The 27751-nt window shown below is 39.5% G+C and overlaps 1 protein-coding gene across 1 annotated transcript; it reads right to left on the bottom strand.

Moving 5' to 3' along the window:
- Positions 1-4: 4 nt before the first annotated feature.
- On the bottom strand, positions 5-27368 carry SH2D4A (SH2 domain containing 4A). Its single transcript, XM_032237416.1, has 9 exons — positions 26949-27368; positions 14217-14376; positions 10639-10816; positions 7050-7130; positions 5917-6040; positions 4996-5212; positions 4015-4145; positions 1762-1982; positions 5-791 (listed from the first exon to the last, which is right to left on the bottom strand). Exons 1-9 carry the CDS (start codon positions 27112-27114, stop codon positions 699-701), a joined length of 1371 nt encoding a protein of 456 aa, XP_032093307.1. The 5' UTR covers positions 27115-27368; the 3' UTR covers positions 5-698.
- Positions 27369-27751: the final 383 nt, after the last annotated feature.

The raw sequence follows: 27751 nt of genomic DNA, 5'->3' as shown, positions 1-27751 counted from the left end.
TGAGCCACCACGTCTCTTTCTTTATTTATTAATATTAAATGCCACTCATCTTCTGACTTGAGATGACTTTGAGTAGCTTACAATATAGTAAAGTGTAGAGATATAAAATAATTATAAATGTAAATACAAACCTTTCAAGAATGTATTGAGAGATGTCAAATGTCAGTGCTTAGGAATAGTTCCTTATAACTTCATTTAACAGCAATTCATGCAGTCAGGTTTCAGTTTGAACAAAGAAAGTTCATTAGCACAATTGCCTGTAATGGTAGCTTTATTTTTTTGCTGCTTTCTTTAGGATTTTAATCCCAATTTTTGTTTAATTTAATTTAGTTTTTGTTTATCAAACATGTTTGAATAATAATTTTATGGATAAGGAACTATTGTACTAATTAAAGGGTTTTGGCTCCATGTCAGCAGCTGCCCATTCCATAAACGTCCTCCATATGGTAAATGATTTTCTGAATATCTGTAGGAGATAACCAGGCTAAGCCTGAGGGAGATTGTTGCATCATCAATCTCAAATCCCTTTATGTCCGCAAGAGATCTAAGTCCAACTCACTTTGAATTTCATTCTTATCTACCACCTATTTGCTTTGTCTGTTAGTAGTTCAGATTCTTGTAGAGAGCATTAGCTTGCAATAAACCTTTATATTCATGTGAACTGCCTGTACTTCCTGATTTTCTTGCACTTGACAATATCACTCAAAAAGATTAAGATAATCTGGTAACTGTCCTTGTTGTCCACAGGGGTAATGAAGACGTTCCTTCCCCAATGATGTAATGGGCTCATCCTAAAAAAGAAAGGAACCACAGATAAGAATTCACTTTTCTAAAGTTGTATTCCAAAAGATCTGAACTTCAGTAAAAATAGTATTTTATCTTCAATTAATGACTGTTTAGTTATTTACAACTGGCTTCAAAGCATATTAGGTAGCAAAGCAAATTATATTATTACTTGTTTTTTTTAAATTAAATTGGAGCTTAATTCTGAAATTGTGAAATAGGTTTAGTGAATTACAAGGGTAAATTGTAAAATAGTGAATCACAAAATAATTCCTGATTTCATCAAGACATCGCAAGCACTAGCCAATACAAAATCATAGGGCTAGAGAAGACCTTGATTGTCTTCTAGTTCAATTCCTTGCTGAAGGCATGTTTCCTTAAACCTTCCTGGACAAATGTTGTCCTATATTTTCTTGAAAGGCTTCAATAATGGAGCACCCTCAACTCTGAGAGGCAGGCTATTCCAATGATATGTATTTTTCATAGCTCACATTTCCTCACTTTAAAAATTACCATAGAGACTTTTCAAAACAATATTTCAGAACTGACCCTGTAATGCTGTTTAGCAAGCACCAGGAATTCATGGAGCTTACTGCAGTTAAGGTAAATTGGCATTTTCTCATTTGCTCAATCATTTGGCTATGGACTTGCTGACAGTTGCTGACATGTTGCCCTTTTTAGTTTTTCCAGAAAGCTCTCATCTCATCTGATATTGTATAGTATTATGCAAGAGCATTGTATGAATGGATAAGTGATCAGAGGACAGACTAAATAGGCATTTTGCCTTCTAACTTGGAATTGGCCTGTAATTGTGTAATGGAAAGAGACATATTTGATTGAAATGAGTGATGATAATTTCAAACCTGTCTTTTAAAGCAATTTTTAGAATTATATGGGGGTACCCTCCGTTTGTACTGTATACATTCTACAGAAACATCTAATTTTTGTGTAGAATGTGCTGAAAAATAAGAGACTCACCTTGTGAAATTCAACTAGGTCAGCTAATGTTGAATGCTGGAGTTGGTCAACACCAAGGAAACTATATGAATCTCCAGAAGCATCTATCAGAAAATGTTTGCAGCCCTCAGTTGACAAATAGGAGAGAACATAGCCTTTGACTTTTTCACTGACTCGGATGAGAAAGCTTCCAGGTACCAAACCCTCCAGATGTTCTTCTGCTTTTTTGGTGGTTAAAATACCTGTTCTCAAAACAAAAACAATATAAATAAGGAAGTACCACATGTGTTACATGGGTAACATGTTCTAAAAAGTCTTTCTATCTGATTGTTTGTCCAGAGTTTTCATTTGCTTGACCACTTCCCCAGTTAATACTGCATAGTCTGCTTTTTAAAAAATGTGTTCTGCAGAACCTTAGAGTTCCCTAACAGATTAAAAGGCAAAAAAACCAATAACCCACTTTTCTTAAATACAGGAACACCCACACCATTTTTCAAAGATATGGCAAAAAAGGCAGGACTTGTCAGCTGACATTCGGAAGCCCTGTCTACATAGCAGGTGTTTGTGCTTGTGAGGCAGGGGTGAAAGGCTCTGAAGTCTGCTATCAGTTTGCTTTGTGCACATGTGTGAAATGCACACTTTGCGCACATGCACACAGCAGGCACCAAGAAATCTTTTCTGAGTCTGCAAAGGTAAGAAGAACAGCAAGGAGGGGGACCGCTGTGCCACGTGATTTAGATTCACTAGAAAGCAGGGTTTCCTTCTTTCTAGTGAATATAAATTGCGTGGCACAGCTGATCGTCAGAAATCTTTTTAGCATTTTTTACTACCAGTTCGGGTGAACCAGCCTGAAATGGTAGCATTTCACCCCTGTCGTGAGGACTCATTATTCTGCATGTATCCGAGAAGCAGGCAGCAGGGGTTCCAATTTTTTTTACTTCTTTTAAGTTAACAGCCATAGCTAATACAGGTTGGAAAAAAAATTGAAAATCCATGTAAATAATCATTACAAGAACCATTCATTACTGCAAAAAACATGTTGCTCTCATCTTAGTGTACTGAAGATATAGGTCTGATTTTCTCATAGTTTCCCCTTTTCCAAGGCTCATGGCTGATCCTGGGCAAGGAATTCTTAGATTATTTATTGTAAAATTATCATCAATAGAGATAGTTCTTGACCTACAACTGTAAATGTAAATGGGACTGGAAATCTGGTCATAAATTGTTACTAAATAATTTTCAGTCATGACTGAAAATAATTTTCTAGCCTTAATTTTTAATGTTAAATGAACAGTGGTCATTAAACAAACCCATTCATTTCAAATAAGCAAAAATATTGCAAATATTGTGGCCATGTTACTGCAAAATTCCACAACCAGCCATCAAGCATCTGTTCCATGGCCATTGTAACTTTGAATGGTTGTAAAATGCTGGAAAAACTTTATAGAAATTAATCCTTATGGTATCTTTTGTATCAAAGAGAATATTGTATTGTAGCCATTGACCCATAACTTATAATTAAAATGGCCAAATCAGATTCAGCCGTGAAATATTTTTTTGCAGTATTTGTAATAATATAATTGCAACTAATATTCTAAATGTAAATGAGTAATCTGTAACTTTAAACAAGATTGTTTCTTTTTGGAGATCTAGTTTGAAACTTGTTAAACTATTTCTATTGTATTTATTTTTCCTTATTAAAAAAAATAACTGGAATTTTAATATAATTTTACAGGACTTTTCTTCCTATTTTAAGAACTGGATTTCAGATAAATGTTTGTTCTACAAATCAAAACTTTCTGATTGGCACTGAAACATCCTGGTTTAGCATACTAAATAGGAGAAATTTAATAGAAATGTTCTTTATTTTGTTGAAACTCTTATCCCCTTACATAAATGTGATATTTCTTATTAGTCTGGTAGTTCTCTCAATTCTCCTAACTGCAATCTCTTTCTAGACAAGAAGAAATGAGGCATGATATTCTTGCATCTAATGGAATTGTTCCATGCTTGCAATATTTAGAATCAAATGAATTGCATTTCCAGATAATTGAGTACAAGTTTTAAACCACTCTGTTGCTCTGTATCGGTGGCAAGGAGAAGGAAAATATATGTCTCTGGGTGTAATATACAGTAAGTCTTCATGTTGGGGAAGATGGTGCTCAATTTAGAAAGAAAGAGTATGTCAATAGACATGTAAATGCTCCATCTTACACTGCTCTCAGGCTGAATTCTATACCTTTTGATTGAGATAAGTCAATGGCTGTACAGTACCGTGAAACCAAGGTGCTATCTGATCCATAGATTTCTCAAACCCAGCTTGGAGATTGATCTGCTCTTCTTTAAACCATCGAACAATACTCTCCTGAGTAGAACTGGAGATAGATCTTTGTAAGCTCTGTTTTCTGCCATAGCAAAAGAATAGGTGGTTTAAATATTTAGCTTGATATAAGTTCAGTTCTAATGCAGAAGAAAAAAACACGTTAGGAAATGTGCATTAAAAACCTGCTAATCTTTAGCCTAAAATATATTATTGAAAAATAACATTGTACAGGATTAAAAAAATCATAGAAACCAAAAAAGAAAATTAGAAAACCAAAAAAAAGATACGGGTATGAAAAGGTTGAAAAGTGAAAACAGTAAAAGTCAAAGAAAGAGAAAAGAAAAAGAAATATATAAAGAAGCAAATTCTGATCTCTTTTGCAGCAGTTCCAAACATGATTATTACCATTTAATTTTAATTTATGCTGATTAGTGTACGTTTAAAGTGACAATAAAGTTTTCATTCTATTCTATTCATTTAGAATGAATAGAGGTTTATTGTTCCCAGTCCAATTTCATAGAACAATTAGAAAAAGAAGAAATATCATATTCAGCAGAGTCATCTTTGGATGTATATCAGAGGTGGCATTCAGCAGGTTCTGACCAGTTCTGGAGAACCGGTAACACAAATTTTGAGTAGTTCAGAGAACCAGTAAATATCACCTCTGACTGCCCCCCCCCATCTATTCTCTGCCTCCCGAGTCCCAGCTGATCAGAAGGAAATGGGGGTTTTGCAATATCCTTCCCCTGGAGTGGGAATTGAGATTTTACAGTATCCTTCCCCTGCCCTGCTAACCAATCTATGCCCACCAATCCATGCCACGCCCACCAATCCATGCCCACAGAACCAGTAATATAAAATTTGAATCCCACCACTTCTGTATATGTCTTTTCAGCAGTACAGTGACTCCCCACCCCCACTAATTTACTCACCTCTCTGGTTTCCCATCAGCTATTTTAGCTATAAGGTTTTTAGGCTTTGGTGGAAGAGGTGGAGGGAGTGGCTTTCTTTGCATCTCTTTCTTTAAGGTTTGAGAAACATTAGCTGCTTTGTCCTTGCGGATGCCCTGTAATGAGAGTCTCTTGTAGTCGTCTCGTGCATTTTTGGCAAGGGAGCGTCGTCTTTCATCTGCTGCTTTGGACCTCCGTACTGAAATTGAGAAGGAACATTGTTACCCAGTCCTTTTTTTCAAGAACCAGAAGTACCTAATTATGAAATCATGCCCATGAGAGGGAGAAAGCCAGAGAGAATAAACTACATGTAAAATTATTCTGGTACATAAATGAACTTCCATAATGAAAGCAGTTTTGGGACAGCAATTCAGAATCAGCTTTGAACTTGCCTATTGTCATGACATTAGCTCAAATCCCGAGTACAGCCAATTTGTTGTATAGAAGAACTGCTTTGTCTCCTTTCTCTTTCCCCTTTCCTTTTTTTTCGTAAAGCACTACAACTCAGCATAGCTTTTGGGGAGTCTATCCTCCATTGATAGAAACCCTCACCTCCCTTCACCTTTCTCTCATCCTAATACTGTTCTCTAAGTTTTGAGGTTGGCAATGAGTGATGAGAACCACATATCAGCTTCACAATGCTTTTAAGGGATTGGGGAATAGAATGCGCAGTGGACACCTTGAGTGGTGGACATGCCTTCAGTCTGATCAGTGCTACAGCACTGCAACTTGGTATTTGATTTAGTCAACATAGCTCTCCAGATAGGTGGATTCCTTGGAGGGCTAAAAGTGTATACAATTTGAGGGGAAAGTATTATTCTGTATAGTTGGCCTTGAATATCCTTTCTCCATTCAAAATCATAAGTATGGTCATATAAAAGGGCCAATATTAGTGTGCCGCACAAGATTCTAGCCAGTTACGATCTTCTTTGTCCAGTTTTTGAATTGATTCAGAAGGATTGTGTAAAGTTATTTCTTCTTTCATTCTGGTCTCGGTGATGGTCGACTTCATTGGCATTTCTCTAGTCTGTCAAAGATAGACAACAATTATGGTTTCCTTTAATGTACCAATAATTTCTTCCATGCTAATAATTCACATTTTGACTTCATAAATAGTTGTGGCATTTGATCCTATAAGAAACATATGTTTTGTATGTTGTCATAACTTGGTGATTTAATGAAAACTTAAATTGCAGATCGAAATTAAGGTTACCAGCTCCTCTATCAGTGACGTGCAGTCAGGGGAGGCAGAGCCTCACCACTGTCATCATGAAAAGAAAAAAAATGTAAAAGGAAAAAGACTGAACTAGTTGCTGCCAGAGTCACAGTGGATGACTCTGCTTAGTGCTTAACTGTTTAAAAAAGCCTCTAAAAAGCGTCCTCTACAGGAGGAGGCAGGAGAACAGCATGTCTCATCTAGTTTGACTTTAGGTGTTTTATGATCACTCGAGCAGAGTTAAGTAAGGGTTAAGAGCCTAAAAATTCCTGATGTGGGTGAGGCATGTCGTTCTCCTCCCTCCTCCTGTAGAGGGTGCTTTTTAATAGGCTTTTTTAAACAGATAAGCAGAGTGATCCACGGTCCAAGCCACTTTAAGAGCCAATGTCTCCATTCAATGATAGCTATTGCTTTTTCTTGTCTGAGCTGAAAAAGCCTAGCAGATAGTGTATGTTAATCAATAATACTAGAAATTAGTATTGTGTTTGAAAAAATGTGATTGCTGATTCAAATATATCTGTCTTCCCTAATTGGACCTTAGATGTTTTGCCAAGAAAATGTACCAAGAGAGTCGCTATTTAAAATCTCTTTTTCACAGCCCGTCACAATTTTGGCAACACCATTTGTTGCCCATTTCCATCACAGACAATAAATTAATAAGATCATTTGGAAATGAAAGTTTGAGTATGTACATGAGTGCATGCTGGGTTATTTTTTAACTGCATTTGAGTTTGATTGCTTACAGAAAATGGCATGAACGTGAAGACAAAAGTTTTTTTTGCATTATATATGGCCATAGAGATCTGTTTTGTTTCCTTACCTGCTGAAAATTAGATTTGCTTGAATTAGAGCAATAGTCTACCAATATCTGCTCCACATCTTTTAGTTTAGTCACAGGAGCCTAGATCAATGAGATAGGAATAAAGGAATGGCAATCTTCTTGTATTTATTTCCAGTTTATCATAGAGATGTGAAAAAAGAGAAAGAACTCACCATCATCTTGATTATTTTCCATACTTTTAGCATTAACATAAATAGACAATGATGGCCACAAGCTTTATGAGTCAATATTCTTTCTAATTCTTTTCAATAAATGGGTTTTCAGTGAAATTACTTTCAGCAACAGTCCCATTTTAACAGGATTTTTTGTTGATTGAAAATACCTTTGAACTGAAGAACCTTTGGAACAAAATTATAGTGGGAGATTTTCTTCAGTTCTGTTTATTGACTTCAGCAAAATATTTCCCAACCATTCCTCCAACTTATTTACACTTTGCCCTACCCAAATATTTTTATGTGTTTCTTATCAAGTCACAGATGGAGTATTCTCAAAAATGTAGAACCTGATCTGTTGTGAAATAGCCTTTCATTCCTCTTCTATTTTGACTACAGGCAGTGGAGGGAGAGATTTTCCATTTGCTTCCTCCACCCATCTACTTTTTACTGTTCACTTTCACAACTATAACCACCCACAGTTTTTATTTTGGAATTGACATCATTGAGGAGATGTAGCTGCAAAATAAGGCCTAATTGGTTACACAAATAGAAAGCTAATGAAACCTGGAGTCAGCAGGAAGGGATGATTAAAACTGGGTTCAGATTCTACTTGGAAATATATTACCCACACAAACCAACTTGCAATCCAACACAACTGTGGAGGCATGCAGGCAATTTGCAGACTTGAAATGCATATAATTATTGAAAACAGGTGCTAATATACTAATGCTAAAATACATGTGACTAGAGACCACATTATATATACAGTATATATCAAATTTGGGGGGGGGGGGTAAGAGAGTAAAATCCTTTGGTAGATCCTGCTTGATTCAAATGCCTCCCTACTTGGCAATTCATTGCCTAATTTTGAGCCAATTACTATCTCTCAGGCTCATCCCTCACAGAATTTTGTGAAACGGAGAAGAGAAATTATACGTTGCCCTGAATTCTTTGCAATATAGGTAAGCTAAAAAAAGACAAGAAATAAATTAATATCTAAGTATTCAAAAGCAAACTACTCATATTCACCCAGAATAAAAGAAGTAACATTGCATGTAATATGCTAATGTTAAATTTGCAAACCTCATTTCTGATCATTTTTGGGACTAGTTCATTAACTACTTCTAAGCTATTAGAGACCTTCATATCGACAAATTTGAAAATGCTGCTTGAACCTGACTTCAATCCTGAATGAAAGACAATTTTAAGCATAATCTTAAAAATTTAAAGAAACTGAAATAAATAAAGGTAAATGTTTCCCGCTCCAGTCATATCCGATTCTCAGAGTAGTGCTCATCTCTGTTTCTTAGCCGAGGGAGCAAGTGTTGTCCAAAGATACTTCTGTGCATATGTGGCCAGCATAATTATATGCCAAGGGGCAAAGAACATTGTCATGTTCCCATTGAAATGGTAACTATCTACTTGCATTTGCATGCTTTTAATTTGCTAGGTGGACAGGAGCTGGGGTAAGAAAAAGAGCTCCTCCCTCTCTCCCTTCCTCCCTCTCTGTCTCTCTCTCAACAAAATTCAACAAGAACAAAGAAATGAGCTTGCTTCACCATTCTTATGACCATAAGTGAAGTAAGTTCTAAGAAAAACTCTCCCCTGTGCTCAGTTACTCTTATTCTTGTTGCTCGCTTTCCCCAACCTTCCAGTTTAGCCTACAGCCTTGGGATCACCTGGAAAGGATCATTCTAGTTACTAAAAAGACCCGACTGTAGTTAGCTTTTTAAAAATCAGCTCTGGCTAGTTAGACATTGCCAGCTTTTTTGACTACAGAAAGGATCATGGAAACATTTTGCACTGTCAGATGCTGTTAAGATACTATTCTTCTCAATATTGAGTTATTATGTTCCTTAAGAACTTACTGTACAGTAAACTTAGTTTGCAGTTTGTGACAGCAAAATACCAAAAAAAATGTAACACATTTAAAATAAAGGTTTTTTTTTTTTTAAGTTTGCAGAAGATTCCTCTATTTTATACTCCCTGTTGATAAACCATTGTGGTTATAACCATTATAAAGCTGTATAAGGCTCACTAACAGCTTTTTTCCAGTGTTTGCTTCCAGTTCTTGATTACCTTCTTTAATCAGTGAAGGGAATAAATGGCCTTGTTTTCCTCTTATCTACCAGTCCAGGTGACCTAGGAACTAGCCTCCTTGGCAAATATGCCTTTGTTTTAACCATTAACATATAGGTAGATTAGTTCTACTAAGTGATTTCACTGAAAATCTACTCTTGACAAATTCCTGCTTTTATCTAAAAGGTAACCTGTCTACTCTAAACTCTAATGAATTACTATTCAATATAAGTAAAAATAAGTAATAAAAATGTTTGACAGAAAGACTGTATCTAATTTTATGTATTAAATGGTTCTAGGATAGAGGAGAAAAATAACAGTAATGAGGGAAATGTTCCTCCCCAATTATTTTAGCCCCCCTTTTAGTACAATCTGGTGCAGCCATGAGGTGGGGGTGGAAGTAAAACTAAAATACAGGGATGTAGTACCTATAGTCTCAATCTTGCAGGTCCACTCAAAAATATCCTTTTCATTGCAAATGTTGGAACAGATTTAATATTCAAATAATTCTGCTGAGCAACGATTTTGGGAAATTAGTTTAGTCCCCCCCAAAAAATTAAGCTCAATAAAATGGACTGGTTATCTTGAAGGCTTTGCATGACAATCTTCCTCTTCTGACCCAATTAAGTATAGAAGGTAAAAGTTCCACTTGCACATATGTGCTAGTCGTTCCCAACACTAGGGGGAATGCTCATCTCCATTTCAAAGCCAAAGAGCCAGCACTGTCCAAAGATGTCTCCATGGTCATGTGGTGGCTGGCATAACTAATTGCAAAAGGCGCATGGAACACAGTTACCTTCCCCCAAAGGCTGTCCCTATTTTGCTACTTTCATTTTTACATGCTTTTAAACTGCTAGGTTAGCAGAAGCTGGGACAAGTAACGGGAGCTCACTCTGTTACGCAGCGCTAGGGATTCAAACCACCGAACTGCTGACCTTTTGATCAACAAGCTTAGCATCTTAGCTACTGAGCCACCGTGTCCCATCAATTAAGTATACAGTGCAAATAAAACCATTTTATGTCATTTGTTGGCATATAAATTCAAATTATTATTTTCAGAATGCATAATATTACACTTGCTGCAGCAATTTTTGTTACAACTGTGTCATCTATAATGGGAGGAGGCATAGGTTGAGCATTATGGCACAAATAGGCTTTTTAGGTTTGCAGCTACTGTTAACAAGCAAGTTAACCTTCATTAGTGTTGATTCACTTGAATGCTCACTGAAACTTCAAGTAACTCATAAAAGCATCATTCACTGGATTCACAATGGAATTCTTTCCCTCTCAGCTAGCTTTCATTTTAATGTTTGAAAGGTAAGAAACAACATTACCTGGCTACATTCTAGATTTCTGCGATTTCCAACAGCTGGTGTGTTTTCCACTCTTTTTGGTACAGCTCTTTGGACAAATTCTTTATTGTCTTGCAGTATTTCAAATCCAGGTTGGAGCTCTGATAGAAACCGTGGAGGAGATGATACTGAACTCTCTGTAGCTTTTTCCATTGGTGTTCTTATATAAAATAAGAAAAAAAAAATAATTTTTCAAAGAAACAGAAGCTTTTTCAAACAATTTTGTTTTTTACCTGCATATGCAGTAAATACAGGAAGCTATAATAGGAGTTAAAGTAAAAAAAGGCAGCTATATCTCTACCTTCATAACCTAAATATGGATGTTACATAGTACTGAAGTGATTCACTGGTAGGCTGGTTCTTAAATTATCCAAGACACATAAATCATTGTTAATATTTTCCCACATTTAAATTATATGAAAGATTCATATCAATATAACTGAAATTGCTTGTTTCTTTCCTTTCTCCTCTCTGATCAGTGGCACTTCTCTGATATAGAAACTATTGATAGCCTTGCTACAAAAATTACAGAATTGGATATTGGAGAAAAAAACTGAATGTCCTCTTCCCCCAGCATCTGCATTTGGACTGAAATGTCAATCATTAGCAGCTGCCTAATTGCAGTTATGAAGACTAATGGGAGAGTTCTAACACAGAACTTCTACCTGCCTCAAGGACTTGTCAACAACCCTGCCTAAATATTATTTCACTAAATAATGAACTCCAATTGTATTTAATCACATATAGATTTATTCTTCCTGTCCTGAATGTTTCACAGCTGAAACTAAGGATGAATGGTGCCCTCTTGTCTTCCTTCTTTCATTCCACATTCTTTAAGGTTCTTGTCAGTCTGCTGTGTAGAGACTTCATTTAACTTATAAAATGCTACCCTACAAGCTATTTCCTCTGTTCTTCATCCGATCTTGCAGCACTTAAGAGGAAAGAAATAGTCATATGCAAATGATATTTGTTGACTTTAGTTCAGCATTTGATACGATAATTCCTCAGCATTTAGGAGATAAACTGGGTCTTTTAGGCTTCAATACTCCTTTCTGCAACTGGGTTCTTGATTTTGCTCACTGTTAGACCCCAGTATGTGTGAGTTGGGATTAATATTTTAACACCGTATTCTTGAGCACAGGTTCTCTTCAGAAATGTGTTCTAAGTCTGCTATTATTCACCCTGTTGACCCACAACTGTTGTGCAAGATTTGCTACCAACCATATTGTGAAGTATGCAGATGATACAACAGGTTCCACCACAAAACCGCAGTAGGCTAAAGCGCGCTCGCCGAAAGCAAGTACCTGATGTCATCACAGCGCGACGAAAACAGCACACTGTGAGCAGTAAAGTTAAAATTAAAGCGTAAACCTAAACCTAACCCCCCCAAACCTAACCCTAACCCTAAACCTAACCCTTAACCTAACCCTAAACCTAACCCTAAACCTAACCCTTAACCTAACGCTAACCCTTAACCTAACCCTAACCCTAACGCTTAACGGAACCCTAAACCTAACCCTAACCCTAACCCTAACCCTAAACCTAACCCTTACCTTTACGTGAATCGGCTTGCTTTAAAAGCGCTTTTTAAAGCGCCCTTTTTTCTCCGCGGTCGTATTTGTCGCGCTGCTGCTGATGTCAGGTACGCGCTTTAATCGGGCGCACTTTAGTGGACCGCGGTTTTGTCGTGCCACGGATACAACAGCCGTGGGCCTTATCAATATGATAATGAGGGTGATTACTGGGAGGAGATAGAGAGTTTGATAGTATAATAAAAACAGTCTGGTTTTACATGTAAGAAAAAACAAAACAGATCATTTTTGATTTCAAAAAAGGCAGGCACAGCCATACACCTCACAATATTAACAATTCAAATATGGAGGTGGTTAGTAATATCAAGTTTTTAAGTGTGCAGCTGTCGAGCAGGTTGACTTTGTTGCTCAACAGTGAGACATTGGTAAAGCAGGCATAGCAGTGTCTGCATTTCTGCATCATATGAGAAGAGCACATCTTCCTTTCACTATCCTTACCACTTTCCATAGAGGGACAATTGAAAGCATCCTGTCATATCATATATATTGTGTGTATGTGTACTAAACATCTGTCTGAACACTTACTCTCCTATTCTTTTCAGTATTGATGTGTAATTGGAAACTATTATGGGGTAGTAATCCCATAATTGGACAGATCACCAGATAAAGGAATTAAAGAAACACAAGGGAAATTGCCCCAAACATTCTTCAAGCTGACTGATACTTTATGTTTAATTGATGTTTGCAAATGTAAAAATGGGCTAACAAAAGACTTTGCCTTTTTTTCAGAAACACAAATCCTTTTCTAGAATTGATATTTGGTTTTACAAAGCAACTAAAGCCATTATTGTTCCAAAAACTTTTTCTGACCATAATCCAGTGTATTTACATCATAAATGTGTAGGCTGTGATACGAGGATATTTTATACAATATTTAAGAGGAAAATGGAAGGAAAAAAAATCCAAAAGGTGTTATAAGAAATTCAACTGAAACAGAGGGAACTCCATAACTAACCAGAAGGTTTTCCCATATTTAAACAAATACAAATATTGCAACAAATTTCTTTATTCACTGTTTCAAATATTGAAAAGAAACTTAAATATATGAAACACTTTTTTCAATATGCAAATAAATCAGGGAGATGGTTGGCATACAAACTAAGAAAATAGACAAAAAAACAATGATAACCAAACTTCAAGAGTGGAATGAGACTTATATGGATAACAAAAACATTTCTCTTTAGATACTATGGGAGAGTATATAACAATTAAAAATTTTCCTAAATTATTCGAAACCTACAAGCAAATTTCAGAGTCCAATAACAACTTTTGAAGTAATTAAACTTTTGAAGCCATTAAAAGAGCTAAAACACTGGCAAAGTTCTCAGACCAGATGGCCCCCCCGAGCAGATTCTATAAAATTTTTGAAGATAAGTTACTTCTGCCTACATTTCTCTAGTGCCCAAAGGTGGATTGGATTCAACTTCTGTAAAGAACTATATGGAATCTCTCTCCTTAATAATGACTGTAGTCATTACTTTTTACATCTATTTTAGCTGAAAGACTTTAAAAAGTTTTATAGGATTATATACATGAAGACCGGTATAGTTTCTTACCTAAAACTAAAAGATAATATAAGAGTAATTTTGAATATAAATGAATATTTACAATAATGTAGGGATAAACAGGTAACATTATTTTTTCTGTATGCAGAAAAAGCTTTTGACAATTTGAACTGGACCTTTATATTTAAAATAGTGGAAAAGGTGGAATTTGGATTGGGCTTTATAAAGTCTAAAATCCATCTATACATTCCAGAAAGTTTGAATCATGGTGAATGGAAATTTTACAAAACCAGTTGAAATCCAGAAGGGAACAAGACAGGGGTATGCTTTATCCTCTTTATTGTTTAGTTTAGGGTTCGAAGTTATTAGACAGGATACCAGAGCAAAAGAACTACAAATTAAATTCCTTTTAATGACAGATTTGATGTATTTGTTTTCAGTTTTGGAAGACTGTACTACTAACCTTATTGCCTCTACTTGATGAAGTGACTGTTGTTTCACTCTTTCAGCAAGAATCTCACTACACAGAAGGTCATATGGTTTATCCAGTATGTGTTCTCCCATTATCCATACCCAGATATCACCATCTGCACCAAGCTTCCACTGCACAGATTTTCTATGGTCTGCAAGATAACAATATAAATGTTTTAGCTGAGAAGCATCTACCTCCACGGAAATTGTGAATGTTGGTTTTGTTTTTAATATGTTGTCTTTGTCTCGTTCCCCCCTTTTCCTTGTCTTTTGTGAGCCGCCCGGAGTCCTCCGGGAGTGGGCAGCACACAAGACAAATAAATAAATAATAAATAAATAAATAAATAAATAAATTTTAACATCAATGAAATTATGAGTAATCTGCTGTATATTCAGCTTACCAGGTTCCTCTACCATCCATGTCTACTTCCATCTGGTTGACTCTTTAATGGAATGGCAAAGTGGCCTCCAATATTTTACAAGCTCAAATGAATTTAGAAATTATATAAATTCATAAGGAACTCAAAGGCACCCATTTAGCCTTTCCATTAAAAAAAAGTCAAAAGGAGATCCAATATTTTTGTATATCAGGGAAATCTATTCAGAGACTTTTGAGATTAATGCTAGAATAAACAAAGCCAAAATACATGAACTAACAAATAACTGTAGTAATTTCATCCAGACAGAAACTTTGTTGTAGTCATTAACCAATAAAATTACAGGATCAGATCTGGGTCAGTCACTGAGATCAGAAGTTTGTCTTCCGAGCTTTCAGACGTGCTGGAGCCCAGCTTGGAAGACAAAATCTTTAATCCCAGTGACCAACCCAGATCGGATCCTGCAACACGATCTTGGAACATGTACATTTACCTTCATTCGTAATAAAACAATACTGTTTTTCAAACAGTAAAATAAACAATACAAAACTGTCCTGTAACAATAAGAACTATTAGCAACCAATTGTGAGCAAAGCTTTCATATAATAAATTTAACTTCATCCATACACCTGTTGCTGCCTGTATTGATATGGGCTAGTAAGTTGATTAATTCATGTTCCAAACTGAACACTGGATATAAAATAATGGTAGGGTGAATCAGAGATCAAATCACTGTGTTGCCTTTGCATGTAGATGCATTCTAAATTCCAAAGATACCATATGGACCCTAAGCTGATAGTTCTGCTCTTGTCTTCATTTGCTTATTTATTACAATATTTGTTTCTAATTTAATTATGGTTGAGAAAGAAAATTTTCATTTTAATAGTTGCATTTTTGGACCTTGAGGATGTTCTGTAAATCTTGTTTCTAAAGGATAGCACACCACATACTTTACTAAATATCCATTATCCCATTTCCTCCATTCTTAAACACTGATATTTATTTTATTTTTTAAATTTATTTTTATTTTGTCATCTATGAATTAGATAATAGATATAAGTAGAGACCTGATTATGAATACATGAAATGAATATGAATACAAGAAAATATTAGGACAGGGATGGTAAGCACGCTGGTGTACTTACACATACCTCTTAAAGATCTCTTAGGAATGGGTGAGGTTGATATAATTTTATTATTACATACATACACATAAATACGTGTATGTGTATGTGTGTGTTTACTGTATACACTGTAAACACACAGGGAGGGAGGGAAGGAGGGAGAGAGAGTGAGTGAGAGAGAGAGAGTTGGTAACCTACCTGATACGCCTCTTCTAATAAGATGGCGATAGCATCCATGCATGGGTTGACACTGTCCGTGCTCTGATTGGACTGAGTCTGATTACTAATTAATTTACCCCTATATAACCTGCCTCCATGAGTGGTACCACTCAGTTTCTGGCGAAGAAAAAAAGACAGACTCCACGTGTTATCCAAACAAGATCAAATTTAGTGATTCATAGAAAAGGTAGACAAAAGAACATCGTCAACCTGGTGAGATAAACTTCTCAGAACCGAAAAACAGCCCCGTAGAAACAAGGAACCGTCAAATCCTGGGCTGGGGCTGGATGCTATCTCCACCTTATTAGAAGAGGCGTATCAGGTAAGTTACCAATGCCCTTTCTCAATAAGGGTGGAGATAGCATCCATGCATGGGACATACCCAAGCTGTACCATCCTCAAGGGTGGGCAATTGACTGTTCCGAAACTGACCCGCCCAACCAAGCAGTCTGCAGAACTCATCTGCCAAAGGACACGTCTGCAGATGCGAACTTATCAAGCTTCTAATTGTGGATGAAAGGGGACGGAGGAGTCCACGTAGCAGCTTTGCAAATTTCCTCCAGGGAAGCCTGTGTCCCCCACACCATCATGGTGGCAGCTCTCCTTGTAGAATGGGCCCTTACCCCCGCTGGCACCCTCTCCTGGCATGAGTCATACGCTGCTGCTATGCAATGTCTGACGCACCTGCCAATAGTAGCCACCTTTTTGTCTAAGGGAAGAAGACTGGAACGAAATAAAAAGGGCTTCTGATTGTCTGGTTTCTGCCGTTTGCTCAATGCACATCTAACTTGTGCCATTGGTGTTCCAATTCGTGTCTGGGAGAAAAATCTGGTAACACTACCAGGAACCAGGAACCAACCTTCAGCATAAAAGAGAAATCCAGTCTAAGGACCACCCTGTCTGCATGGAACCTACAGAAGTCCTCCCACACTGACAAAGCATGTAGTTCAGATATGCGTCTTGCTGATGTCACTGCCACCAGGAATGTTACCTTGCAGGTAAGGAATTGTAAGGACACCTCCTGAAGGGGATCAAAGGGCGGATCTATCAGAGCCTCCAGGACCTTTGCCAGATCCCAGGTTGGATATCTATGCACTGCAGGTGGTCTTAGATTAACCGCACCTTTAAGGAATATCCGCACATTGGGATGATGTGACAGCAATTGTCCCCCATCCCAGGTGAGTACGGTGCTCAATGCAGCCACCTTTCTCCTAAGAGTGCTAGGTGCTAACCCCTTCTCCAGACCATCCTGGAGAAATTCCAGGTCCTGAGGGATGGTGGAATTAACCAGTGAAATGTGTTTGGCCGCACACCAACGAGAATTTTTTTTCCAGGTGGTATTGTAGATGTGGACCATTGATGGTCTCCTGGAGGCTTGTATGGTGATGACCCTCTCTGAGAGACTGCTTTCCCTCAGCATGAGATGCTCAACTGCCAAACGGTCAATTGCAGCCACTAGGGGTCCGGGTGTTCCAGTGACCCTGGTTCGGGACAACCTTGTGAATCCTCCAAGGTCTCTCCATGGACAGTGACTGCAGGTCGGCAAACCAAGGGCGTCTCAGCCAGTGTGGTGCCAGAAGGATTACCTCCGCCCTGACACAGATGAGCCTGCGGATGACTCTGGGGAGGAGAGGGACTGGGGGAAAGGCATAGAGGAGACCCTTGGGCCAGGGGCTGCGAAGGGCATCCACTCCTTCCACTCCAGGCGTGTTGAACCATGTGAAAAACCTCAGGAGCTGGGCATTGGCTGGGGTGGCAAACAGGTCTACGATCGGGAGTCTGTAATGCTGCGTGATCTCCTGAAAAGACAAGGATGCAGTCGCCATTCGACTTGGTCAACTGTAGCTCTGCTAAGCCAATCCGTGATGCCAGAAATATGTTCCGCTGAAATGGACAAGAGATTATCCTCTGCCCAGGAGACCAGGACATCGGCCTCTGACATAAGACCACCAGACCTCGTTCCCCCTGGCTGTTAATGTGGGCCTTAGCTACCATATTATCGGTCAGAATAAGGACATGCTGCCCCGAGATGGAGTCCTGAAATTTCAACAGGGCCAACCTGATGGCCCGCAGTTACAACCAGTTAATGCTCTTCTCTCCCTCCTCCTGGGTCTATTGCTTTGTGCCATTTGTGTTCCCATATGGGCACCCCAACCATACAGGCTAGCATCTGTGCTAACCGTCACTTTTTCGAGAATCCTAAAATGACACCCCCTCTCAATGGCCGGTGACTTCCACCAGTAGAGAGATTGGTGAATCTTCTGTGGTAAAGATACTTTAGCCAAGGAAACATTGCGGTTAGACTTCTGGTAGGGGAGGAGGAATCATTGTAATTCCCTTGTATGTAATCTAGCCCAGGGCATAATGAATATAGTAGAGACCATTTTCCCCAATAGCTTGGAAAGTGTAGCCAGGGGCACCCAGTGACTGCGTAACACCTCTGTGACCATCTGCTTGAGGCTATTAAGGCGATCCTCTGAAAGGAAGACCTGACCTGCCTCAATATCTACCCAAGTCCTTAAATGTAGAATACGAGTTGCGGGTGTAAAATGGCTCTTAGCTTCATTGATGGAAAACCCATGAGCCCTTAACACATTCAACATCAGATGGAGATCGTCCACAGCCCTGTTCCTAAAGTTGTACCCTCACAGGAATGGTGCGCAGATAGGTCGCTAGAACTACCAATACTTTAATAAAAACTCGGGGCGCAGAAGAAAGGCCAAAAGGTAACGCTCTGTATTGATAATGATGTGATTGGTAACAAAAACATAAGAATTGACGATGCTCCCTCAGGATGGGCACATGTAAGTACGCCTCCGTGAGGTCGATCGAAGTAAGAAAATCTCTTTCGCAAATACCTCCCAAAATGGTGATTAAAGAATGCATTTTAAAATGTCTATACTTAACATACTTATTCAACCCTTTCAAATCTAGAATGGCCCTCCACCCCGCTGAGGACTTTGGTATTACAAATAGAACGGAATAGAACCCACGGCCTGCTTGGTTTGCAGGGACTTCCTGTATGGCTCTAATGTCCAGCAGGTGCTGGATGGCTGACTGTATGAGATGTCATCTCTTGGGGTTGCTAGAAACAGGGCAACAAAGGAAAAACTTTGGGGGAGAGGAAACAAACTCCAGGGTTAGACCGAACCTGACCTTGGCCTAACCCAGAAATCAGTGGTTGTGGCTTCCCATTGGTCAGCGAAAAAATGTAACCTGTCTCCAATGGGGAACTATTCCTGAGAGGGATTAAGGTCTGCGGTAGTATCAGTTACCGCCTCGAAAGAGACATTTAGATTAGTTACCCCTCTGCTGCCGATACTGTTGTTGCCTAGGCTGCTGAAAGAATCCTCCCTGTGGGCGATAACCCGAGGGAGAGTAATCCGGTTGCTGGGTTGGCCCCCCATATTCCTGGGCACGAAAGGGCTGCCTTCAAGGGTGTTGAAAAAAGAGCCGAGGTGGCGCAGTGGGTAGAGTGCAGTACTGCAGGCCACTTCAGCTGACTGCTATCTGCAGTTCAGCGGTTCAAATCTCACCGGCTCAGGGTTGACTCAGCCTTCCATCCTTCCAAGGTGGGTAAAATGAGGACCCAGATTGTTGTTGGGGGCAATATGCTGACTCTGTAAACCGCTTAGAGAGGGATGAAAGCCCTATGAAGCGGTATATAAGTCTAACTGCTATTGCTATTGAACGTGAGAACCCCTTGGGGTTGGAGGGAAGAATTTTGCGTTTATCCTTACCCACAATCAACAGGGAAGTGAGAGAATCCCCAAATAGCCCCCACGCGCATATGACTCAGATGCCAGGCACCATTTATGTTTGACATCTGTTTGCCACTGCCGCAGCCACAGAAGTCTGTGTGAGGCTACCAATGATGCCATTGCCCTGGAGGTGAATTCAGTAGAGGGATGGAGAGAAATACAGTAGGTAGGTAGGGAAAGAGTAGGTAGGTAGGTAGATGTATTTAGATGTATTTGTGTAGATGTAGGTTTATTTATCCAGGTGCTGGAGAAAGAAATCACTGACAAACATTAAGACTTTGTTTCTGCTGGAACAGCACTTGATCAATGTAATTCTCATCAGTTAAAGAGCTTTCCAAAGGGGGGGGGGTGTTGCACTCTGCAAACCTCCAAAAAATGGCCTGTTTTTCACAAAAACGGCTCTATTTTTGTCAAATAAATGGCATGAATAGCCTTGGGGGGACTTGCAAAGTGCTCCTGGGGTGTGGGGGACCAAAAAAGAGCAAAAATGGTCTGTTTTTTACAAAAACAGGCCTGTTTTCTGTTTTAAAAATTGCAAGCATAGCCTTATGAGCCGAGGTGGCGCAGTGGTTAAATGCAGCACTGCAGGCTACTGCTAGATCAGCAGTTCAGCGGTTCAAATCTCACCAGCTCAGGGTTGACTCAGCCTTCCATCCTTCCGAGGTGGGTAAAATGAGGACCCGGATTGTTGGGGGCAATATGCTGACTCTCTGTAAACCGCTTAGAGAGGGCTGAAAGCCCTATGAAGCGGTATATAAGTCTACTGCTATTGCTATTGCTTATGGAGGCTTATAGAGTGCTGCTGGGGACTGGGGGGGGGGGCAAACAACAGCCCATTTTTTGCTCATTTTTGCTCTCCCCAGCCCCCAGGAGCACTCTGAAAGCCTTCATAAGGCTATGCAGGCCATTTTGGTGAAGGGACGGGGCTTCGGGAGGCAAAAAATGCTGTATTTTATGTATAAGGCGCACCTAGATTTTCAGCCTCTTTTTTGAGGAAAAAAGGTGCGTCTTATACTCCAAAAATATGGTAACCATGACTTCTGCGGTACTACTGTATTATAATACATTTTATTATTTGAGTATAATGGTATTTTTACAATATTGATTTGAGATTAACACTTTAATAATTTAGCCATTTAGATGGCTTAAGCCTTTAGAGATACAAGTTTATAGTAGTATTGTTCGATCGGGTGAATGGATGACGCAGACTCAGGCTGCAGCCCATTAGAAGCTTTGAGGAACTTCTCCCGGTGGTAGCACTTGGCATGATCTGCTGAATGAGGAAGAATTGATCAACTCATGTTTGCCAATCTCCCGGCCCCATCCTAAATAGGGCTTCTTTAGCGGATTACACCATTCTCTCTGCCTGTCCATTACTGGCTGGATGCAATGGAGAGACCAGGGCATGCCTGATTCCCTGCGAAGCTAAGTAAGTCTCAAATTGCATGGCCGTAAATTGGGGCCCGTTGTCAGAGACTAGGACATCGTGGAGAAAAGTCTCTGTAGTGCCTTGATGACCGTTTCTGCCATGGTAGTGGCCATGAGGACTATATCTAACCATTTCAAGTAGGCGTCCACAGCTATCATTAATACTTGGCCATGAATGGGGGCCGGCAAAGTCAATGTGCACCCTAGACAAGTTGACTGAGGTCAGTCCCACTCCTTAGAGGGCGCCTCTGGGGGAGCTGGTCTGGACTCCTGACACAGTGTGCAGGTAGCCACCCATTCCTCAATCTCCCTATTGATGTTAGGCCACCACATGTAACTCCTGGCCAAAGATTCCATCTGGACAATTCCTGGATGCCCTACATGCAAGACCTCTAATACTGCAACCAACAGTTTGGTTGGAACAATGAGCCGGTCCCGTTCCCCCACAGTAGCAGTCTTTTCACCATGGCAAATGTGGCAGCTTCAGCTCTGCCTCAGGTCCATTTCGTCTTTTTACTGAGGAGCTAGTGCAAAGGCTCAGCAACCGTGGCTTTCTGTTTGAGAAAGACACTGTAGAAGTTAAGGAGTCGGAAAAACACCTGGAGCTTGGTCTGATTGCAAGGTGTAGGGGCATCCTGGATTGCCTTAATTTTTTTGTTTTGGGGGAGAATTCCAGAGCTGTCGATCAGGTACCCTAGAAATTCGACCCTAGGAACATTAATTTGACATTTTTCTCTTTTGAGGCGAAGGCCTTTTTCGCTAATTCTGGTCAAAACAGTCCTAAGACTTTTGAAAAGTTGTGCCTTATTTGTAGCTGATACCAAAATGTCATCAAAAGAAGAGACGACTCCTGGTATCTCCTGCAAAAGCCATTCCATGATGCTTTGAAACAGTCCGGGGGCAATACTAACACCGAATTGTAGCCAGGTGCATTTAAAGGCACCCCTATGCATCACAATGGTTTGGGCCTCCACCATGTTGCCATCTACAGGCAAATGCTGGTATGCCTGCACCCTATCTAATTTAGCAAACACCTTTCCCAGGCCAAGGGAATGTAGTAGGGGCACAGGATAAGAGCTTTGTTGTAAAGCTTTGTTTATTGTGCACTTGTAGTCCATGCAGATGTGGACAAACCTGTCAGACTTGACCGGGGTCACTGCAGGGATCTCCCAGCATGCGTTATCAACCGGCTCTCGAATTCCCTGGCCAATTAATTTGTCCACTTCAAGATCAATTTTAGGGCAGAGAGTGGAAGGGACTTTCCTGGGTTTTAGCCTAATAGGGGCTATGTTGGGGTCCAAATTAAAAGAGATTGGAGCTCCCACATACTTATCAAGACCGGTGCCAAAGACGTTCTCGAACTCCTTAAGGAGCTCCTCAGTGCTTTCGTCGCAAACAGCATTGATTCCTTCACTTCCAGGTCCAGGGATTCAAATCAGTCCAAGCTTAGGAGGCTCTGCAGGGCTCTGCCAACCACTGTCACAGGAGGCAGTCCGTCAAAGGACTTGAATTGCACTCGGAAAGTGCCTTGGCCCAGACCCCGGATTTGGTTTCCCTGGTAGTCACTTAGGCGTAGGTCTGGAACCCTCAGCTTGTGCCTCCTCAAGTTGCAGACAGCCTTCTTAAGCATAGCCCAGGACATAATCATCAATGATGACTCTGTATCAATCTCCATGGAGCATGGCGATCTCTCAAGGAGGATAGGGACTTTCAGCTTTTTGGCCCACGGAGTGCGTGCTTGACTGATGGTAGTCTGGAAGGTTGTGCTGGGTTCTACTCCTGGCTGCTTTGGCCGTGGCTGCCATGTCCCTTGTCTTGGCGGTCTCGGGCATGCAGATTGGCCCTTCGGTTGTTTGGGTGGTTCAGGGAATTCACTCCTGCAGACCCTGGCGATGTGTCTCTTTCATTCACAGCACTGGCAGATGGCATCCCAGAAGTGGCAAGCCGATCTCTGGTAGTTGCCTCCACAGCCAGCACAAAGCAGGAAATGCATTTTGAATTTCTGCGCCGATTCTTTGCGATCAGTGCGCATGCAATAGATGTCGTCCTTGCTGTTTGAAACTTCTGGCTCCATAGTCTTGTGATGCACTTCCACAGTTTTGTGCGCACTCTTTCGGCTGCTTTGCCTCTGTAGCATTTCCATCAAATTGGTTGAAGACTCGGTAGCCCTGGCTTCGCTCCAGGCTGGATTGACTCGCTGGATTGTATTTTGCCCTTTTTGGTGCCTAGTTGCCTTCCAATCCCACCTTTGTCGCCAGTGTTAGATCGGGTGAATGGATGAGGCAGACTCAGACTTCAGCAACAAACAGCTCTTTATTAAATGACAACTATGTACAATGCAGCAAAGACTCTGTCTGGCAGCAGCCCTTTTATAGGGAGCTGTCAGACTCTTCGACCAATCAGATTTGAATACTGTTCCCGCCGGAACAGAGGACCTTGGTGGAAATTCCCATACTGTTTGTCAGTATGAAACAAGTATTAAATTTTGCATCCAAAGATAAATGTGACTTTAATAAGCAACTGCAAAATACAACAAATTATTTGTTACTAAAGTCTCTACTATATTATTATTACTTATTATTATTGTACATATTAAAGATTTTAATATATTAAAATATTTAATATATACAAACAATAATTAGTAATAATACAGTACAGTACAATAAGGGTTTTTGCATATAGTAAAATGTTGTTTATTTCAAGGTATTTCCAATGTTTATTATAGTAATATATGACTTGTCTGTCTTGAATATTATTGATTAAGTTGCATACCAAATTTAATATTTTGTAATAATTTTTTTAAAAGATTCTTTTTTTATTTTTTATGAATATGGTCCATACTTCTCCCCATTATTGTATTTTTATACTGTTTTTTATTTGTTCTATCATCTTTAAATAGGGCTTTATAGATATGTGCGCTGGAAGATGTTTTTTATTTTATATAAGCACTTTGAATTATGTCTTTTTTATTATCCTTCCACTGTTTTTAAGATCAGATTTTATACTTCTAGGAATTTATAAATACATAAATCACAGTACATTCTGATCTTCACTGAACAATTCTTGCTGTGCCTTCTATTTATTGAATCTGAATGGGCCTTGTCTGCATATGTAATTACATGTCTCCAACACTGAAGACTTTTGAAAAAAAGCTTAACGGTGCAATTGTTGAAAATAGTTGTTATTATTTCTCTTATATAATTCCATGATTTTGTCCAATTATAATTATATCTAATTAGTACCATTTATTCTATCTTGCTTGTGAGCCTTGTTTGGCTTACTAACGCTGACATAAATTTTTCTTCCAAGAAATGGAAATTATATTGTATAAAAATATAATAAAAATATAATTTATATAATATCAATATATTTCAGACATGGGTAATGGCATTGCAGTCATAACTCCTAGTTCCACCTCTAGTTAAAGAGACCCAAAAGTAATAGAAATTAAAGTATGGGTTGGTCGTTAAAATGAGCAAAGCATATAGAGATAACATCTAATTAAACATTTAGGCAGATGCTGGTCATGGAAAATACTATTATCCAAACCCTCAATTATCTTAACTGTTATTTCAAAGCCATCTGCAAAACATCTTCATGAAATTAGATAGGGAGAAATCCCTCTATCATAACCAATGGGTATCTTACAGGAAGAAGATTTAAATAGTCCTGTTTTATATCACAAATTCCATGTTTTGTGATACATAAAACTGGTCAATGAGCTCAATAAAGTACATTCATCTTGACCATCACAACTTGTTTTTTAAAAAGTCTCCTGTGAAAATGGATGCCCCCAGCGGCCACCACCTCCCTGCTCCCCATTCCATACACCGCCACTGTCGCCCCCCAGCCTCTTCATTCCAGTGGCAGGGGAGGTAGTAGGAGATATGAAAATGGGAAGTCCCCGGTCCAAGTTTGCTTGCCTGCCCATCCAGCTCTTCCTCCTGCCACCCACGGTAAGTGGCGACGTGGTTGCTATGAGTGGACAGAGGCAACTTGGTGATGGTGAGCTGGCAGCAGTGAAGTGGATGCACTGAGTTTTCCTGGATCCATTTTCCTTTCCTTGCCATCTTATTTCATATAATGTGGCTGCCAACTATTATTTTGTTTAAAAGTACTTTATGTAGAACTAGCATGTTTCATCATTAAGAAAAATCTATGTGGTCACTAAGCGCCTACAACAACTTCATGGCGCATAAACACTTAAAAGATACCAGCAGCATATCACCCTCTATGTTTTGCATCTATTTTTAGCCTGCAGAAAAATCTCCTAATCCTCTGCAAAAGAATGAAACACAAGGGCAATTCTTTGTTCACCATGAGACTTTAATTTCTGAAACCTCTACAAGGAAGTCTGAATGCAGTTTCTATTCATCTTTACTTCTGAACAGTGAGAAATAGAAATAAAAATAACTGTAACACCCTAAGATTCCACAGTGATAAAATTCCCTCTAACTCCAACTTCCATATTCCACTGAAAAGAGTAACATATTCCACACTATAAACAGGTGGGGGAGGGCATTTACATTTGATTTTCTAGGCCAGGAAAGTGACTTCTAAAGTGACTCACTGTCACCTCTGTTATTTGTACTTTGGAGCGGAAAAGGCTGGCGTAATAAGCAGGAATGAAAAGTAAATAATTTTGGCTGATCCCAACTCTGCCATAAGGATTGGGTGCAAAACAATAAGCTACTTATTTTTTATTGCCTGTTTTTTAATATGCATCATGTAGCTTCAATCACACTGTGGGCTTCAAAAATTTTTACTACCAATTCTGTGGGCATGGCATGACTTGGTGGGCGTGGCTTGGTGGGTATGGCAGGGGAAGGATACTGTAAAATCTTCATTCCCACCCCACTCCAGGGGAAGGTTACTGCAAAATCTCCATTCCCTCCCAATCAGTTGGGATTCGGGAGGCAGAAAATAGATGGGGGTGGGGCCAGCCAGAGGTGGTATTTAACCATTCTCCAAACTACTCAAAATTTCCACTACCAGTTCTCCAGAACTTATCAGAACTGCTGAATACCACCTCTGCCTTGCAGCCATCCCAATGGGATCCTTTTCCTGTTGATTGTGGCTACAATCAACAACCTGATTGTTGAAAAAAAATGCTTGGTTGCAACATATGTGACATAATATCATACCACAATCAATGGGATTGGTTCCCAGGAAGCCTCACCACATTGCAAATACTCCTTATCTTCACCTATTCCGTTCCACAAAAACTTCAAATGTGCATGTACATTTATGGAATGGAAGGGCAATGCTAGCAATTTACAATATTTCATTTCCTTTTCCTGTGGAATAATGCTGCGGGGGTTGTGTTTTTTTTTTATTGCACTAGAAGTAGCTCAGGTGGAGAGCTCCCTATTCTTTCTGTGGAGTCCTCTTGGCCAGCTGAACTGGCTTATTGTGTTCTCAATGTCCTGCAGCAAGAAGGAGTAATGATAATTGACAGGTCTGCTTCAAAGTGTTTGAGAGGGATGAGTCCTGGACAAAGTGCCACGTGGATAGATGTTCCCTACGAGGAAACTATGAAAAAGTCTTCCTGTCAAATTTGCTTAACTTCGCTGGTCATTCTGATCTTTGGCTCACTTCATACTTAAAATTTAGGAAAAAGACTCACTTTTCTAATCTGTTGGTTATTCAGATTAAATTTTTAATGATTTGTGTAAAAGCACACATCATCTAAAGCTACAGAATATTGCTTTTTCATTCAATAACACCATCAAAATTTATCCTATGGCAAACTTGGAAGTCAAAGTGCGATAAAATTCTGGACAAGAAATAAGAAAGAAAATGGTCATACACTGACCTTTGTTCAGTGCTGGCTTTGGGATGGTAGCTACTGCTTCTCTTTCTTTCCACCTTCTGACCTGCTCCTGCCTCATCTTGAAGAACAATATCTGCTTTTGCTCTTCGCTGAGCTCAGCCAGGAGCTCTGGGTCCACATACATGTCGGACAGGATCTGCTTCAGCATGGCTGGAGAAAGCCTCCCGGCATGAATCAGTGCTGGCCCTGTGTGTGTGAGTCACGTCACTCTCCGCCACTTGTCCAGACACACATGAAGGGCTGTGGAAGGAGAGGCACAAATCTACCCTCACCCTAGAAAAACAGCAGGAATGCAGGGTTTCCACATGGCAATTACAGCCTTAATGTCTGCAGCCCTATTTTAAGTCAGACTTCCTGCAATGGTGGAGAAAAAAACTAAATAACAACCTGTGAAAAAACAGGAACTGCATTTCACAGATAGTCTCCAGGATTAAGGAGAGTTTAATCAGAACAGAAAGAAGGAGGGGAGAAGACTGCCTTAATCTGATACCACGTCAAACCACTCCCTGCACAACTAAAGTTGCAGGTGTGGCTATCTTCTCTCTGACTCAGCAACCAGAAAGTTAATGTGCCAGTCACCGAGAAATGAACTCTCACCCTCAATTTAAGAGAAGGAGCTCTGATAACAAACAAAGAAGAGAATGCCTATGTAATAGCAGCAAAGGAAGGGAAAAGAAATGCGATGCCTTCCTTGTCTGTTTTCTTAGCATTTCCTGGATGGTGAAATAACTGGTACCAATTAAAGATTCTGGTCTTTAGTATCACTAGGCATTAGGGTATCTGAG

The sequence above is a fragment of the Thamnophis elegans genome, chromosome Z (genome assembly GCF_009769535.1).
Source record: "Thamnophis elegans isolate rThaEle1 chromosome Z, rThaEle1.pri, whole genome shotgun sequence".
NCBI classification, from domain to species: domain Eukaryota; kingdom Metazoa; phylum Chordata; class Lepidosauria; order Squamata; family Colubridae; genus Thamnophis; species Thamnophis elegans.
Note: the sequence above shows the minus strand (reverse complement) of the source record. Positions and strands in the feature narration are given on the sequence as shown.